This window comes from Bos indicus, chromosome 23 (genome assembly GCF_029378745.1).
Source record: "Bos indicus isolate NIAB-ARS_2022 breed Sahiwal x Tharparkar chromosome 23, NIAB-ARS_B.indTharparkar_mat_pri_1.0, whole genome shotgun sequence".
NCBI classification, from domain to species: domain Eukaryota; kingdom Metazoa; phylum Chordata; class Mammalia; order Artiodactyla; family Bovidae; genus Bos; species Bos indicus.
This window is the reverse complement of record NC_091782.1, coordinates 4,599,815-4,618,696: the sequence shown is the minus strand read 5'-3', so window position 1 is coordinate 4,618,696 and position 18,882 is coordinate 4,599,815. Positions and strand designations below refer to the sequence as shown.

The 18,882-nt window shown below is 39.9% G+C and overlaps 1 protein-coding gene across 4 annotated transcripts in view; it reads left to right on the top strand.

The window, feature by feature from the left end:
* The window catches only part of ZNF451 (zinc finger protein 451), an 89,214-nt gene that overhangs the window by 39,138 nt on the left and 31,194 nt on the right, over window positions 1–18,882 (top strand). For all 4 annotated transcript variants that reach the window (XM_019985725.2, XM_070777730.1, XM_070777728.1 and 1 more), the window contains 4 exons: window positions 1,074–1,200; window positions 13,229–13,382; window positions 13,868–14,015; window positions 16,399–17,981. In XM_019985725.2, the coding sequence (XP_019841284.2) occupies window positions 1,074–1,200; window positions 13,229–13,382; window positions 13,868–14,015; window positions 16,399–17,981 (2,012 nt within the window). The remainder of the gene's footprint in view (window positions 1–1,073; window positions 1,201–13,228; window positions 13,383–13,867; window positions 14,016–16,398; window positions 17,982–18,882) is intronic.

The following is an 18,882-nucleotide window of genomic DNA, read 5'->3' as shown; positions in this document are numbered from 1 at the left end:
AGGCACCTCTGCCATTGCGATTGTAGCTTTATGTTCCAAACTCTTACGATACAATTTTTTCTAATTTACATTTCTTAGGCTTCCTAGGAGGCTTGAAGTCAGATTATTCTAGTGATATTCAGTCCTAATATGTTTCATAAAATTCTGACCAGACTTTTTGCATTGATGTACATTTGGATCAGTTTTAGAGAAATCCAGTCCGTTAGCAAATTTTAAGAGACACAAAGCATTTACAGATATGTGGGCTAGCTCAAAGAAAGATAATATTTCATTGCAAAGTAAATGCTAAAGGCAAACAAAGTGTAGCAAAATTAATAATAAATGTTCTATTTATGAGATCCATAATTTACTGAAGTTTGAAGAGTACAGCTTGAGAAAGTAAATATCAAGAGAAGGCAATATTAAAGGAGTTAAATAGTCCTTATCTTCGTAGTCTCCCCTTCTTATAGTTTGAAGAGGGGAGTTGAGTTTGGGGCTCTTGACCTTCTCCAGATGTCTCATCCTGCTTATGCCTGACCCTGGTGTGAGAGCCTTCTGGAGAGGGGTTCAGTATTCTACAGATAACTGTATTTTAAGTGTTTTTAATTTTTAAAAAGTCTTTGAGGCAGTTTTCAATGACACGAATTTGTTAAATGATTAAAATGACACTACAAGGATTAAAAGCCATTTTTAGGAAATAGGTGTGCACCAGAAAGCTTGACATGACATTATTATTCTAGTGATTCATTTACAATTATTTGTGAGTTTTATTTTGTTCCTTGCAAGAAGAAACAGATAATGGCTGTACAGTTTTCAGACTGGAAGTTTACCAATTTGGTGAAACATGCTTAAATCCATTTTATTGTATCTTGAGTACTTTTTTGAAATTTTAAGCTGTTGGTCACTGTTTCAAGAGATTGCATGGCATATGAGAGCCACTTGATATTTCTTGAATATAAAGAACGTTATTTAATACTTCAGTAGAAAAAGTGCAAACACTTGAATGTGTGTGTCTGACTTAACAAATGAAGCAACTTAGTGCTGCCTCTAGAATATGTCAGATTTTCTAATGTTCCCTCTGTTTTGCCAAGTAGGTTCGACCACTCTCCATGTGATCCAACAATCACACTGCATGGACCTTTCATCAGCTCCTTTGCTTGTGTAGTATGTTATAAAAATTTTGTTACTCAGCAACAGTATAGGGATCACCTTTTTGCTAAGGTAAGAACATGTCCTAAGTTAAGGATAGGTATTCTTTTTCTGGAGATCCGTGGGGTGTTTTCTTGCTGTTCTTAAGCTTGCAGTCCACCGTGATGCACATAAGGATCAAAATTGTGATTGTCTATGATAAATAAAATGATTTGGAACGTTATTGTGGGAAGTTAACCCTGAGAGCTGAAAGCTAACAGTCCTAAAGATTATCATTGAAACTCTTTTTATTGAATTGCTCTGTGAAATTGACTTACTTTGTTCAAGATGTTCTGTGAGTTAATCACATGATAATCAGAATGGTATTAAGGACACTGCTGTTCAGTGCTGGTTGACATATCAGAGCCATGTAGTCAGTGATGATCCTTTATCAATGCTGGTATTAGGAGATCTGGTATTTAAAAGGTTGTGTTACGTGACTCACAGTGTGTGAAATCTCAATTCAGTGTAATAAAGAGCCCTGTAATAAGTGTTTATCAGACTTGATATTAGCAGGTATCTCACTTACTAATGTTACAAAATGTTAATTATGTGATATTTTTCACTCTGGAAAAGTTTTAAAATACTAACAAAAAGAAAATAAGAAACGCTTTTTTAAAAAAATTTATTAAAGTATAGTTGTGCCGGGGTCCAGCCCCGGCTGATCCAGGGTATTCGAAGCGGGTACGGCGTTGGCGAGGGTCAGGATACAATAGCTTCAATTAGATATTAACTAGAGATGTAAAGAGTAATAGAATGAGGATAGCTCAGTGAGGAAATTCAGTGGAGAAAAGAGGCTGAATAAAATTCCAAAGCAGGGAATTTACGTCACCTACGAAGGCCGCAGGCGTCCTCCTGTTCTCCCGAAGGAGAGGAGACACTAAGGCCTCCCCGGTCAGATCTTAGAAGCCCAGGCAAAATTAGTAGGCTTGATGAGCTTCCCCGCCTCAGAGGAAAAATTGAGCTAGAAGGTGAAAGAAAGGACGCCATGGGGAGACCAAGTTTCGGTGAACAAGGCCCGCACTTTATTTTCCAAAGTAGTTTTTTATACTTTAAGTTGTGCGTAGAGGATAATGGGGGAAGGGGCGGAGTCATGCAAGGACAGCAGTTCCTGGTCCTAATCGAAGCCAGGCTTTCAAACTTATCATATGCAAAAGTTCAGGTGATTTACATCATCTTCTGGCCAGGAGGCCTGTTAACATTTTAAGGAACTTATTTTTCTCTAAAGGTGATTATTCCAAAGTCAGGCACCAGCCTCCAAAAAAGCATTGGACAAAGCTGCATTCCTATAGGGCAAAAGTGAGGTGGGCTCCATCAAGAAAAGAATTAACTCAAGGGTCCAAGGTTACAAACATTGAGCTACTACTTACATTTCTATACACCCATTATATCAATCAATACACTGCCAAGGACACAGTAGGTAAGGAGTATGGAGACTTAGCAGCAAACATTGGCCCAATAAGTGAAAAACCCTTCACCAATACAATTTCTAATCAATCTTTTAACAACTCAAAGGAATCTGTGTTTAGACAGTTTAGAACATCTCCTCTCTCTCACAGTTGGGAGGCTCTGAACAATCACATGTGGCCGAAAAAAACCTATTCAGGCAGGCTAGAGGATTTCCAAAGGAGTTTGTAGGTTGAAACGCTGTCACACCCAGGAATTATTAACTGGAGCTGTAAGCTAACTCTTTTTTCAGAGAGAGGTAGTGGGGGACAGCCCCCCGTAAAGTCAGAGGTGTAGGTGAAAGCACAAAGCAGAAAGTAGGCAGGCTCTGGTTTTGGGGGTAGATGCTCGAGAATTTCCAGGGGGACTCCTGAGGCTCGATCCCCCCTTTGCGTATGCCGAGCCTCCTTCCTCATGACCTTTGCCACGGGCGGAGCTCGCTCCCCGAATAGTTGATTTATAGTGTTGTGTTAATGTCTGTTGTGCAGCAGAGTATTTAGTTCTACACGTACAGACATTTCTTTGCATATTCTTTTCCATTATTGTTTATCACAAGATATCGAATATAGTTCCCTGTGCTATACAGTAGGACCTTGTTTATTCTAAATATTATAGTTTGCATTTACTAACCTTAAACTCCCAATCCATCCCATCTCCACCCCCTCTCCCCCATGGCAACCACTGGGATATCACTCTATTGTCACTATAGAGATAAGCATTATTAACATTTATATATATATATTTCTGTTATTTCTCCATATGTAAATATTTTTATATAAGATAAGGTATCTAAGTTATTTCATAATTTAAAAAAGCAGTGTGTTATAAGCATAAATGTTTAAATGTTGAATCAGTATGTACATTTAAAATAAGTGAATGGCATTCTGTATGACTGTAAGGTATTTACTTATTTATTTGTGGTTGGCTGTGCCGGTCTTCGCTGCTCTGTGGGTTTTCTGTATGACGATATTTATTTACTTGTGGTTGGCTGTGCTGGTCTTCGTTGCTGCGTGGGTTTTCTGTAGCTCCTGCAAGCGGGGGCTGCATGTTGCTGCAGTGTGCAGGCTTCTCACTGCGGTGGCTTCACTTGCTGCAGAGCACGGGCCCTCGGGTGCAGGGGCTTCAGGAATTGCAGCCTGTGGGCTGAGTGATTGTGGTCCCTGGGTTCTAGAGCACAGGCTCTGTCGTCGTAGCTGGCCACTGGGTGAGGTGCTCTGCAGCATGTGGGATCTTCTTGGATCAGGGGTCAAACCTGTGTCTCCTGCATTGGCAGTGTGGATTCTTTCCCACTGAGCCAGCTGAGAAGCCTCTCTTTTTATTTCCTATTAGATGTATTAGTTTACATTTTTCTGTCATTATAAACAGTAACACCTTAAATACCCTTGTAGCTAAAAACCTATGAGAAGATTCATACTTCAGGTATTTGCTGAGTAAATATTAGATTTTGAAATAGTAAAATGCTAACGTCCAAAGACTAGTAAGGTTTTTCTTTAAACCATATTTTCAGAATTTACTAGTCTGTGACCTATTCTTGAAAAGTCATGTCGGTAATACCCTAGATTCTGTGTAGGTTCACACAAAGTGGAGACTTGTGCTCTCAGCTGTCTCTGATTGAGTTCTGTGTTCCCAGAATAGATGTGCCTCTTGGCAGTGAGTTTGCTGTCTGCTCCATCATTAGTTTTGGGGAGCCTGTGTCTTGTTGAACCCTGGCGAGTGGCCGTAGTATGAGGGGAATCCATGTGCTCTAGAATGAATAAGCCATAATAGTAATCGTCAGAGGAAACAGGTTCAGAGGAAGGGGAGAGGAGAAGCTGGAAAAGTTGGCAGAGCCCTGCGGAGGAGAAGTGGTCTTCCAGGCTTGGATTTGGATAGGTGGAAAGGAGCCTGCAGAGAATAGCAAGTAGGGAATAGGGGTGGTGCAGAGAGCAGGGTACACAGCAGGCCCGAGACTTCCATCCTTAGACGGACTGGCTTGTAAGGTTGTCACTGAGCTGCTGTCGTGTCCTACTCTTTGCAACCCCATGGACTGCAGCACGCCAGGCTTTCCTGTCCATCACCAACTTCCAGAGCTTGCTCAAACTCATGTCTATTGAGTTGGTGATGCCACCCAACCATCTCATCCTCTGTTGTCCCCTTCTCTTCCTGCCTTCAATCTTTCCCAGCATCAGAATCTTTTCCAATGAGTCAGTTCTTCGCATCAGGTGGCCAAAGTATTGGAGGTTCAGCTTCAGCATCAGTCCTTCCAATGAATATTCAGAACTGATTTCCTTTAGGTTGGACTGGTTGGATCTCCTTGCAATCCAAGGGACTCTCAAGAGTCTTCTCCAACACCACAGTTCAAAAGTATCAATTCTTTGGTGCTCAGCTTTCTTTATAGTTCAACTCTCACATGCATATATGACTACTGGAAAAAACCATAGCTTTGACTAGACAGACCTTTGTTGGCGAAGTAATGTCTCTGCTTTTTAATATGCTGTCTAGGTTGGTCATAACTTTTCTTCTAAGGAACAAGCATCTTTTAATTTCATGGCTGCAGTCACCATCTGCAGTGACTTTGGAGCCCAAAAAAATAAACTCTGCCCCTGTTTCCACTGTTTCCCCATCTATTTGCCATCAAGTGATAGGACCAGATGCCATGATCTTAGTTTTCTGAATGCTGATCTTTAAGCCAACTTTTTCACTCTCCTCTTTCACTTTCATCAAAAGGCTCTTTAGCTCTTATTCATTTTCTACCATAAGGGTGGTGTCATCTGCATATCTGAGGTTATTGATATTTTTCTCGGCAATCTTGATTCCAGCTTGTGCTTCCTTTAACCCAGTGTTTCTCATGATGTACTCTGCATATAAGTTAAATAAGCAGGGTGACAATATACAGCCTTGACGTACTCCTTTTCCTGTTTGGAACCAGTCTGTTCCATGTCCAGTTCTAATTGTGCTTCCTGACCTGCACACAGATTTTTCAAGAGGCAGGTCAGGTGGTCTGGTATTCCCATTTCCTGAAGAATTTTCCATTTTATTGTGATCCACACAGTCAAAGGCTTTGGCATTGTCAATAAAGCAAAAATAGATGTTTTTTTGGAAGTCTTGCTTTTGCAATGATCCAGTGGATATTGGCAATTAGATCTCTGGTCCTGCCTTGTCTGGTGCATGCTCTGTTGTATTCAGTGCCACTGACCCTGCAGTAGGCCACCACTGACCCACGCCTCCGCCGGAGACTGCTGGACACTCACAGGCAAGTCTGGGTCAGTCTCCTGTTGGGTTAGTGCTCCTTTCTCCTGGGTCCTGGTGTGCACAAGGTTTTGTTTGTGCCCTCCAAGAGTCTGTTTCCCCTAGTCCAGTGTAAGTTGTGTAATCAAATCCCACTGGCCTCCAAAGTCAAATTCCCTGCGGGTTCTTAGTCCCTTTGCCAGATCCCCAGGCTGGAAAATCTGTTGTGGGTCCTAGCACTTTCTTAACAGTGCGAGAATTTCTTTGGCATAATTGTTCTGCAGTTTGTGGATCATCTTTACAATATTGTGGTGGTTTTTGCCCTAGCTCAACTTGAATCACGTACGGTGGGTACTGAGTCTTTAAGGTGGTATTGATTGTCAAGTGTGTTCTGTTTGTCTCCATGGAGAGGATCTTTGGAATCTTAAACCTAGTTCCTCTGGGCTCTGCCCAGTGTGCCTTTCCCCTTGGTTTCCTTTTGCTCTAATAAATTAGAGTATAGCTATCCATAGCCATGAGTATAGCTGTCCCCCAAATTCTGTAAGTCCCAGCCAGACCCCCAGCCCTGGGGGTGGTCCTGGGGATCCCAACTCAACTAGTAACTGGACTGCACAGCTACAGGATTTAAACTTGGTAGTGGGCAGGTCCTGGCACGACTGTGGGATGTGACCTGATGAGAAGAATGCTTATGTCTTCAGAGTTAAAGTGCTTTAATTCTAGAACCAAAGTCCTTTTCCTTTTGGGGGGAGGGGGGTGGACACCAGAGACTGAGTGGTATTGGAATGGCACCCGTGTTGAGGGTGGATTCGAAGACATGGACAAGGAGACCAGTTTAGGTGAGTTTGGCAGTAATGTAGGTTTGAGATGAGAGAAGAGTTTACTTAGATAAGGGCATTTAGAATAAAGAACTTAAAGTGGACCCAAAAGACACCATGAAGAAAGAAATGATAGGTCTGCTGAGTGTCCTGATCCAGGTTGGGGGAGAGAAGGGGAAAAGGTGCAACTTCATCACACAGTTTTGAATTGTTTGCACTGAGTTGTTAGTATTCTACCCTTTTCAGAACTAGAACTCCTTCAGGGCATGGTTTTTTTTTTAATTCCATGCTGTAAGTATATTTATCCTTTTCCTTCAATAAATCTGAATAGGCATTTTAACCTTTAAAATTAATGAATACTCACTCTCATTTGTGTTTTCCCGAATTTCATTAGTTTTCCGTTCTTTCTAGGAATTGCTCATTCCATGCTCTTTTGGCCTCCCTTTTGCCATCTCTCTGGGAAGTAAGTTTGTAATGTTCAGCCTTCCCGGAGGCAGTATGGTGAAACAGAGCAAAGTCTTTGGTGTCAGACAAGCCTGGATTCCATGTCAGGTTTATTAACTGTGTGTTCTCACCAAGTCACGGCACACCTGTGAGCTTAGTTCTTTATCTCTAAAGTGAAATCATTACACTTTCATCCAGAATTGTTGAGAGAAAGCATAATATGTTATAAAGCACTTAGGGCCTGCCATACGTATTTAATAAAGACTTTTTATTGCTTATTCTTTGGAGTGTCTATCACAAGGACTCAAAATGAGCTAGTGTGCATGGGGTTGTCATTACGTATCATAAATCAACCAGAAGAGGTCGCTAGAAGATTGCTTAGCTGTGCATTCTGTTTCATAAAGATGATGCTCTTCAGTGAACTCTGTGAAACTGTCCACAATTTATGTTTGCCTTTCTGCCCTTCCCTTTTTGTCTCCAGTGTCTTCTGTCTGGAATGGTGCCTCTCAAATCTTAGTGCGCACCAGTCATTTAAAGTGCGGGTTAGTGTTGTGCCTTAGAGTCAAGATTTTTAACAAACTTTTGAGTGATGGCAGTGCTTCTAGTCTTTGGATCATACTTGAGCAGCAAGTGTTTAGCCTTTTTTTTTTTTTGACATTCAGGCTAGTGGGTCTGTCCCCAGGTAGCTTGCTGCCTTTCTCGCTCCTGGTGCGGGGGGTGGTGGCGGACGTGTTGCAAGCCCAAGGCTGCCTCAGCGTCCCTTGTGGGTGAGCAGACATTACCTCCCATCGTGTGTTCAGGGCTTGTCCTTGTTGTAGCTTGTGTCAGTACTTCATGCTTTTTGTTGCCAAATAATTTTCCATCGTGTGAACATGCGCCACTTTTGTTTGTCAGTTCAGCTGGTGGACACGTGGGTTATTTCCGTTTTTGACTGTTGTGAATAATGCTGACAGAAACAAATGTACAAGTCTTTGTGTGGTCCTATGTTTTCAGTTCTCTAATGAGCTAATTGTTGGGCCATTCAGTTATTATGCTTAAGTTTTCAAAGAACTGCAAACTGTTACCCAGCGCAGTGTGTCAGCTTGCCTTCCTGGTCACAGTGTGTGGGCTCCCGTTTCTTCACAGCCTTGCCAGCACTATTATCTGTCTATAAAATACCCATCCTAGGGGTGTGTGTGATGTGGTATCTTGTTGTGGTTCTAATTTCTATGGTGTATTTTGATTTAGTATGACTGGAAATACAGTGGTAAAAGGGATTTGAGTACTTTTAACTTACCAGACATCATATTTCCCATTCCTTCTGGTTTTTGGAAGATATTTGCAAATATGCTATACCTTTGCAATTAGGTATATTCCCATAAAATTTTATGTGGAATCACAATTTTATTCTATTGAGCAGACAATTTAAACAAACTTGTTTTGAATCCAGTTATAACTCACATTTGAACTACAGCTTATTTTCTTAGAGTTCTTCAAGTAGGGGCCATGTGTGTAAATTGGTAAGTTATGTGTATAAGTTAGTAAATGCTTTTAGTGCTCTTTTTTGGAACCTTCTAATCAGAATGTACAAAGTCAGAGTAGGGGTTATCTTTTACACGCTGTCACCAAAATAAAATGGATGAAGAGTGACGAAAAGAGCATAGGATTTCCCACCAAAGCTATAAAGCTGGGTGGATGGCAGCCCTCTGTCTTCTGAGGGTGCAGCTGGAAGGGCAGTGCTGATTTTGTTGACTTACCTAAACTTTAGCTTTCTCATTAGTAAATAATGAAAATAGTACTTCATGGGTTATTGTAAGGATTAACTGGAAAAGCACATTTGAACCATAAGTACTTAGTATGAATGTGAATTTCCTATCCCCCCTCCTGTTGCATCTCATAAGCAACTACACAAACTATTGTGTATACTTAATGATAGAAATTTAGGAAGACACAATACAACTTTTAAGGCTATTACTCTAAAGACCATTAACAAGTTAAATTATATTTATACACAAACACACGTACATATACATACACATATAAATATACGCTGAAAAATACTTCCAATTTTGGGATAGAGGAGGCTCTTTTTAAAATTTTTATTTTTGTGGGGATCAGGATTTTTTTTATATTTTTATTTTTAGTTGGAGGATAATTGCTTTACAATATTGTGATGGTTTCTGCCATATATCAACATGAATTAGCCATAGGTGTACATATGTTCCCTCCTTCTTGAACCTCCCTCCCACCTCCCACCACATCCCACCCCTGCCTCTCTAGGTTCTCAGCAGCAGATCCCACTAGCTCTCTGTTTTACATATGGTAATGTATATGTTTCAATGCTATGCTCTCAAATCATGCCACCCTCTCCTTCCCCCACTGTGTCCAAAACTCTGTTCTTTACGTCTGCGTCTCTTTTGCTGCTCTACAATTAGGAGCATCAGTACCATCTTTCTAGATTCCATATTGCTATGCTAAGTCACTTAAGTCGTGTCTGACTCTGTGTGACCCCATAGATGGCAGCCCACCAGGCTCCCCCATCCCTGGGATTCTCCAGGCAAGAACACTGGAGTGGGTTGCCGTTTCCTTCGCCAATGCATGAAAGTGAAAAGTGAAAGTGAAGTCGCTCAGTCGTGTCCGACCCTCTGCGACCCCATGGACTGCATCCCACCAGGCTCCTCCGTCCCTGGGATTTTCCAGGCAGGAGGACTGGAGTGCGGTGCCATCACCTTCTCCGAGATTCCATATAAACATGTTAATATATACTGGTTTTTCTGACTTACTTCATGCTGTGTAATATAGGCTCTAGGTTCATCCACCTCATTAGAATTAACTCATACATGTTCCTTTTTATAGCTGAGTAGTATTCCTTATCCATTCATCTGCCATTGGACATCTAGGTTGCTTCCATTGCCTAGCTATTGTAAATAGTGCTGCAGTGAACATTGGGGTATATGTGTCTTTTTCAATTATTGTTTCCTTGAGATATATGCCTAGGAGTGGGATTTATTGGGTCATATGGTAGTTTCCAGCCAAAGGCCTAGAAAAGGTCAGTTTTCATTCCAATCCCAAAGAAAGGCAATGCCAAAGAATGTTCAAACCACTGCACAATTGCACTCATCTCATATGCTAGCAAAGTAATGTTTAAAATTCTCCAAGCCAGACTTCAACAGTACATGAACCATGAACTTCCAGATGTTCAAGCTGGATTTAGAAAACGCAGAGGAACCAGAAATCGAATTGCCAACATCCATTGGATCATCGAAAAAGCAAGAGAGTTCCAGAGAAAAACATCTACTTATGTTTTATTGATTGTGCCAAAGCCTTTGACTGTGTGGATCACAACACACTGTGGAAAATTCTTAGAGATGGGAATACCAGACCAGCTGACCTGCCTCTTGAGAAATCTGTATGCAGGTCAGGAAGCAATAATTAGAACTGGACATGGAACAACAGACTGGTCCCAAATTGGGAAAGGAGTACGTCAAGGCTATATATTGTCACCCTGCTTATTTAATTTATATGCAGAGTACATCATGAGAAATGCTGAACTGGAGGAAGCACAAGCTGGAATCAAGATTGCCGGGAGAAATATCAATAACCTCAGATATGCAGATGACACCACCCTTATGGCAGAAAATGAAGAAGAGCTAAAGAGCCTCTTGATGAAAGTGAAAGAGGAAAGTGAAAATTTTGTCTTAAAACTGAACATTCAGAAAACTAATATCATGGCATCTGGTCCCATCACTTCATGGCAAATAGATGGGGAAATAATGGCAACAGTGACAGACTTTATTTTCTTGGGCTCCAAAATCAGTGCAGATGGTGACTGCAGCCATGAAATTAAAAGACACTTGCTTCTTCGAAGAAAAGGTATGACAAACCTAGATAGCATATTAAAAAGCAGAGACATTACTTTGCTGACAAAGGTCCATCTAGTTAAAGCTATGGTTTTCCCAGTAGTCATGTATGGATGTGAGAGTCGGACCATAAAGAAAGCTGAATGCTGAAGAATTGATGCTTTTGAACTGTTTGAATTGAACTTTTGAACTGCTTTTGAACTTCACCAACACTGTGGTGTTGGAGAAGACTCTTGAGAGCCCCCTGGGACTGCAAGGAGGTCCAACCAGTCAATCCTAAAGGAAATCAGTTCTGAATATTCATTGAAAGGACTGATGCTGAAGCTGAACCTCCAATACTTTGGCCACCTGCTGCGAAGAACTGACTCATTGGAAAAGATCCTGATGCTGGAAAGATTGAAGGCAGGAAGAGAAGGAGACAACAGAGGATGAGATGGTTGGGTGGCATCACCAACTCAATGGACATGAGTTTGAGTAAGCTTTGGGAGTTGGTGATGAATAGGGAAGCCTGGCGTGCTGCAGTTCACTGAGCGACTAACTTAACTGATGGCAGTTTTAGTCCTAGTTTTGTTTTTTTTTTTGTTTTTTTTAAGGAATCTTCATGCTGTTCTCCATAGTGGCTTTATCAATTTGCATTCCCACCAACAGGGTAAGAGGGTTCTATTTTCTTCACACCCTCTCCAGCATTTATTATTTGTAAAGTTTTGATGAACAGCCAAAGCAATCTTGAAAAAGAAGAATGGAGCTGGAGGAACCAATCTTTCTGCCTTCAAACTGTACTACAAAGCTGCAGTCATCAAGACAGTATGGTACTGGCACAAAAACAAATATAGGCCAATGGAGCAAGAGAGAAAGCCTGGAAATAAATCCACGCACCTATGGGCACCTTATCTTTGACAATGGAGAAAGGACAGGTGGTGCTGGGAGAACTTGTTAGCCACCTATAAAAGAATGAAACTGGAACACTTTCTCACACCATACACAAAATTAAACTCAAAATGGTTTAAAGATCTAAATATAAGGCCAGAATCTAGAAAACTTTTAGAGGAAAACATAGGCAGAATACTCTTTGACATAAATTACAGCAAGATCCTTGTGACCCACCTAGAATAATGGAAATAAAAACAAAAATAAAGAAATAGAGGAAGCTCTTAACCAGGTTTGGAAACCTGGACAAAAGGCATGCCCGTTTGACTATCAGAATTTTAAGGTGACCATATACAAAATTAATAGATAGGTGTTTGATGAAAAATATTTTAAAGATGGAGGATGAGACAGGGTTAGTTTGATAACAAAGAATGAATACAGGTTGACCAGAGGGGAAAAAATAAAACCCGAGACTGGAATGGAGTAAGCAACACACAGAATTATATGAATGAAAGCTCATAGCACAAGTAGACAGGAAAGGCAAGTTAAAACAGCACATGTCTATAAGACTGCAGACATGAAAATAAGGTCCATAAAAGCCTGTGCCAGACTCATTTAGTGCTAGGGAACCTGAATTGGTAGAATCTTTTGAGCAGCAATTACACAATATCTTTTAATTACCAAAAACTTTTAACCCAATAGGGCCACTCCTGATGAGGGAAAAGCAGTAAATATAATAAGGATATGTAGTCAACAATATATTTTTATAAATATATTTCCAAAATCATTGTAGTGGCAAAAAAAAAAAAGCCTGAAAATGAATAGTTGACTAAATCTTAGTAGATCCACACCATGAAGTAGTTTGTGATCATTACAAAGAATAAATTAGAGTGACACCAGCTGATTTTTAGGGATTTCTGTTAGGAATTATGGAATAAGAAAACTGAGAGGCAGAAGATCTGTAAGATAACAATATTTGATAAAACAATGGCAGTTCCCCTTGTATATTTATTTTTATGTATTTTTTATAAATGACAAACATGGAGAGATTTATGGAAGAATACATATTTGTAAACATAGGTTATATTGCAGAGTGGGCAAAGCAAAACATAAGAAAACATATGTGATATGAAAACATTTATGCATTTATATAATATTGCATATACATTTATAAAAAAATGTCTAGAAAGCAAACATACTTTTATCTTTATTATCACAGAAAGATGGTAACAATTTGTTTTTAAGGAAAAAATTTAAAAATTCATATATGGGACCTTATTTATGATAAAACAATTCCACAGTTCACAGGGAAGAAAAGTTTTCATGTTAAAAACTGATACAAAATATTCCAAATGTATAATAAATAGGGTATTTTGAAAGTTGACTTAAGAAACTGAATATTGATTTTAGTTGTCTATAATATAGCTTTGCCTTATATTTTAGGAAGCTGCAGATGATGGACATAAAAACAACCTTCTTCCTCAGATTATTCAGTGTTTTGCGTGTCCAAATTGCTTCCTCCTTTTTAGCAGCAAGGATGAGTGTTTGAAGCATATGTCTGGAAAGAATCATTTCCATCAGAGTTTTAAACTGGGTGGTATGTTCATACTCTCTTCTGATGAAAATTATTAAACTCCTTTAACGTTTGCTGATTTACTGTACATCTCAGATAATTCTTGAGATAACTTATTTTCACATTAATTTTGAGAACCATGAAAGTGAAAGATGTTTATCTCAGTTTTTATTTTTCAAAAAAAAAGATTCTTAATATTTATCTGTACATAAGAGTAAGGTTTACTTTGAGGAATGAAGACAAACTTGGGAAGAAAACATTTATGTACAATGATGTTTTTGTATATCTGTTTTGTAAATCCCTGCATTTAAACTCAGATTTTAGTCTGAGCATGAGTTCAGCATCCATTGCATTTAATTGAAGCTAGAAAATGACTTTTCATAGATTTTTATCACATAAATAATTATCTTCTTTCACTTACTAACCGGATGTTATGAAAAGGCAGAGGGGAGGAAGGCCGGGTCACTCCACTCAAATCTTTGCAAGTTATAGTTCATTTTGTCTTTCAGATGACAAGGCAGTGGCACAGCCAATATCATTTCCATCTTTTGCAAAGAAACTTTTGATCTCTCTGTGCAAAGATGTTCCATTTCAAGTTAAGTGTGTGGCCTGCCACCAGACCCTGCGTTCCCACATGGAGCTTACTGCCCATTTCAGGTTTGTACTGGTCCTGCCCAAAAGGCTCTTCACCAGCAGGGGGATTCAACAAATAGTTTTATATTCTGTGTTTCTCTCCTTTAAAATGAGAATGGCTATTTGCCTGGACATTACCCAAATTTACCAAACCCAACTGTATCACTTAGTAGATACAAACTTTTAATGCATTTTAAAGAAATAAGGAGGGGGAGACCTAAGAGAGCATCAGATGCAAAGTACAGTCTTTGAATTATGAATCCAACAAAGCAAATGTAAAAAACTTCATGAAGTGACATGAATAAGAGGAGAAGTGTGAGAAAAGTGGATTCATTGATACTGCTGTAAATGTAAAACAAACTGACAGTTCCAAGTTTCATGTGGGTTGCTGAGGGTTGTGCCTGTGGGAGGAGAGGGTTAAGATAGAATGTTGGCTTTGATTCAGCTAGCATGGAAAGTATGACAAATGTGTGAAAAAATGCATGTCAATCAAAGGCCAAATTGATCAAATAATCGAGTGTGATATTTTTGTCTTTACAATGAAAATTATCAAGCAATATACAAAAGTAATGAATACAGTAAGCCCATTAGGTATATTAATGGGCTGTCACCAGGCTTCGGTAGTTGTCACTACATGACACTTTCATCCCTGGAAATTCTTACTTTTGAAGCAAATCTTGTCATTATATCTGTAAATACTCCAGGATATACCTATGGATGATAAGAGCTCTTTTTTTTTTTTTTTTTTAAGAAAAATAACTGTAATACCATGATACCTAAAAAACTAGTTTTTTAATATCATCAAATATCTGATCAGTTATCAAATTTTCCCTGGTCACTTCCTGAAGTTTTTTACATTTGGTTTGTTGGATTCATAATTCAAAGACTGTACTTTGCATCTGATGCTCTCTTAGGTCTCCCCCCTCCTTATTTCTTTAACATGCATTAAAAGTTTATATCTACTAAGTGATACAATTGGGTTTGTTTACTTAGAACAGTTGTTTTCACAAATTTTCAAGTAAAATACATTCTCAAAAAAACAGGCAGCTGAGTATAATTATTCTGTATAAACTCGGTGTAATTACTGATGTTAACAGTCCTAGTTCTGACTTGTATTTCTTGAGTTCATGCATTCAAATCCTCATTCTGCCAGGATTTTTATTCTTAATTATTTCATGGAAAATTTCACTGTATGCACGTCAACAGACTAGTATAGTGAACCCTATTTATCCATCTCCCAACTTTGATAATGCTCAACACCACCATTCTTATACATCTTTATGCGCCTTACCATGCTTAATGATTGTTTATAGTTCTTTGTTTCTGACGTATTGTTTCAATTTATTGACGTATACAAATCTTAACCTTTATGATTTTTTTCATGTGTTTTTCATACCTAGCCCTCTGCCCCCTTAACCTTTATGATTTGTAGACTGGATACAGCTGTCAACCCATCCTTCCCTTCCTGGTCATCTCCCACCGTCTCATCCCCAGGCAGTCTGTTCGGATATTTTTTCTACCTTACATTGACATATCTCCTCTAGATCTTTATGTAAATGGAATCATGTATAGTATGTACTCTTTTGTATTTGTCATAGCATCTGTACAATTCATCCATATTGTTTAGTTCATTGTTCTTTATTTGTGAATGATACAGCACAGTTTGCTTATTCATTCTCACGTTGATGGACCTTTGGATTTTTTTCAGTTTTTAGCTATTGTGAATAAAGCTATTACATACATCTTATACAAATCATTTTATAGACATATGTCTTCATTTCTCTTGGATAAATATCTAGGATTGGAATTGCTAGATCAAAGAGTAGATGTGTATTTAATTTTATAAGTCTCTTCTCGACATTCTCTCAGTGTGTACTGGTGCATGTTTCTACCAGCCAGGTGAGAGAGTTGCAATTTCTCTACATCCTTGCCAAGGTTTGCTGTTACCAGTCTTGTTTCATTTTAGTTGTTCTTTTGAGAGTCTCATTGTGGTTTTAATCTGGATTTCCCTGATGAACAGTGATGTTGGACACTTTTTAGTGTAAAAGCAACCACGAGCATGGCATGTTCCTGACCTAAAATCAGTCCATTCTTAAAGAACAGGTACCAGGTTGTTGAGAATGTCACTGTCGTGTTCCTCTGTACCACAGAGAAGTTAGTTACCTGCTTGTCTCATAACATTCCTATCAGTGCATTTTACATTGTTTCTACTTTTCTAAAATTTGTCTGGATTAAACAAAATGTAGGTAATGTTCAGGTAGATAGGATATTATTATATCATCTGCCTCTTTGTTGAAAAACAATCTTTAGTGCTTATGTACACATGTTTACTTAATAATTACTACAATAAAAAGCAGAGATACTGCATTTAGAAATACTTACAAGTTTATCTTTTTATCCAATTTAGAGTTCGTTGTCGAAATGCCGGTCCTGTAGCTCTAGCTGAGAAGAGCATTGCTCAGGTGGCAGAGAAATTCCTCCTGAGAGGTTACTGTCCACACTGCAACCATGTCTTTGTGGATGAAACCAGTACCTGGAATCACAAGCAGAATTTAGGACACAAAGTCCGAGTCATTAACTCAATGGAAGAATCAATTTTACTTTATTGCCACAGCAATGAAGGGAACAAACCTCTTTCTGACCTGCACCTGTTGCAAGATGGGTCAAAATTTTCATCACTGAAAAGAAATATGTCCTCTCAAGAATCTAGCTCACAGGATTGCAGCACTGTTCCAAAAAAGAAGATGAATTTAGGAGTTAAAAGCCTTGGGGGTGTGGTTTGTTTTCAGAAGGAAAGGTCACTTGTTAAAACCTGGTTTTGTGAATGCCATCAACGCTTCCCGAGTGAAGATGCAGTAGAAAAGCATGTTTTCTCAGCAAACACAATGTGTTACAAGTGTGTGGTCTGTGGGAAGGTGTGTGAAGATTTGGGAGTCATCCGTTTACACATGAGCCGCATTCACGGAGGGGCACATTTAAATAACTTTCTTTTCTGGTGTCGGACATGTAAAAAGGAATTGAGGAGGAAAGAGGCTATAATGGCCCATGTGACTGAGTTTCACAGTGGACACAGGTATTTTTATGAGACGGATGAGGTGGCAGGTGACACTTCGCCATCATCCTCTACCGCGCTGGTGAGTGATCTGACTGCTGAGAATCCTTCTTCAGCTCTTACTATTGTTGATCACTCCCCAGCAAACCGTCCTCCGAGGGGTAAATGGCAATGCCGAATTTGTGAAGATATGTTTGACTCCCAAGAATGCGTAAAGCAACACTGCATGTCTTTAACAAGTCACCAGTTTCACAGGTACAGCTGCACCCATTGCAAAAAGACTTTTCACAAGATGGAAACACTACAACGACATTGCCAAGATGAGCACAACAGTGAGGTAAAGATGAAGTACTTCTGCGGGCTTTGCGATCTGAGTTTTAATGTGGAAGATGCATTTTTGACTCATTATAAGGAGCACCACAGCACAGACTATGTATTTGTGTCAGAAAAAACGGAACCTTCCATTAAAACGGAGAGTGATTTTCCAGTAATAGAGACGGGTAATCTGCTGACCTGTGGCTGCCGCGAGAGCTACCTCTGCAAAGTCAACAGGCGGGAGGACCACGGCCGCTGTCTGCAGACCCTGCTGGGCCAGGGCCGCCTGTGGTTCCGCTGTGGCGTTTGCTCAGCCACAACTCAGAGCCTCGGTGACCTGCACACGCACGTGCGCCAGGCGCACGCGGACCTGGAGACCCCGCCGCGGGGCCTCATCAAGTGCGGCACGTGCACCAAGGCCTTCCAGGACCCCGAGAGCGCGCAGCAGCACTTCCACACGAAGCACTGCTCGCTGCGGGGACCGGTGGGGGCCCGCCTTTCGGCCGAGCCCAAGAGCCCACCACCCGCCCGGGCAGAGAGAAAGCCCAGACAGACCGCAGACGGGCTGCAGACTGCAGAACCGGACAGAGCCACTGAGATGGAGCTGAGCGGCCAGAGCGCAGGTACGGCAGGTAACCAGCCCTGACGCGGGGCGTCCCACGTGCTGGTGATTGATAGGCGCGGGCCAGGGGCAGCTGCCCGGGGTTGGGTGAGATGGGGTAATCGTTTCTGCAGCGGGTACAGAGATCCGTGTTCCTGCTGCTTCGTGCAACTACCCTCTTAACCTGAGGGGACAAAGAATACCTGTTACACTAATAGGTATTTTAGATAACGTTTTGTTTTCTTTTCCAAAGGACTTGGGAATTTTGAAAGATAAGGAAAATGGATGGTTTTCTGAAAGTCAGATTTGAAAGTACACTGCCCATTACTATCATTTAGACTAAAATTCAGTAGAATATAAGTCAGTGATTTCTTTTTGTTTCTATTTTGGCCTTATTCTCTGAGAAATCTTAAAGATCACTTGAGAATATATTTTCCTTATTCCTTTTTGGAAGCAAAGCTTTTACTTAGAGTTAAAATAGCAATTAGAAATTGAGTTGTTAAGTGGAAACAAGAAACCAGGCAGAATACTGAATTCAGAGTATGGATTACTCTAGACTTTACTTCTACAAAAAGATTGAAGAACTCTACAAGAGTGCAAGTTTTTATTTTGTTTAGAAGTATGATTGTTTCCTTTTGAGTATAACTTTAATTATATATTCTTTTAAATAAAAATTGACTGTAAATTATGCAGTGTAGAGTGGAAAAATGAGGATATGTAAAAGTTTCGGCTAATAAAATATTGTTATGAACTACTGAATTTTTAGACTTGCTCTGTAGCACAGGTAGCTCTTGCCATCACCATTAGCCATGTGTTTTATGTTGATTAAATGATGTACTCCAGCCCCATTCAACTCTTCTTCTAACAGTGGAACCGTGGCCATACTGTTTTATGTTCTGTTCTTTTCTTTTTGGGGAATTTGT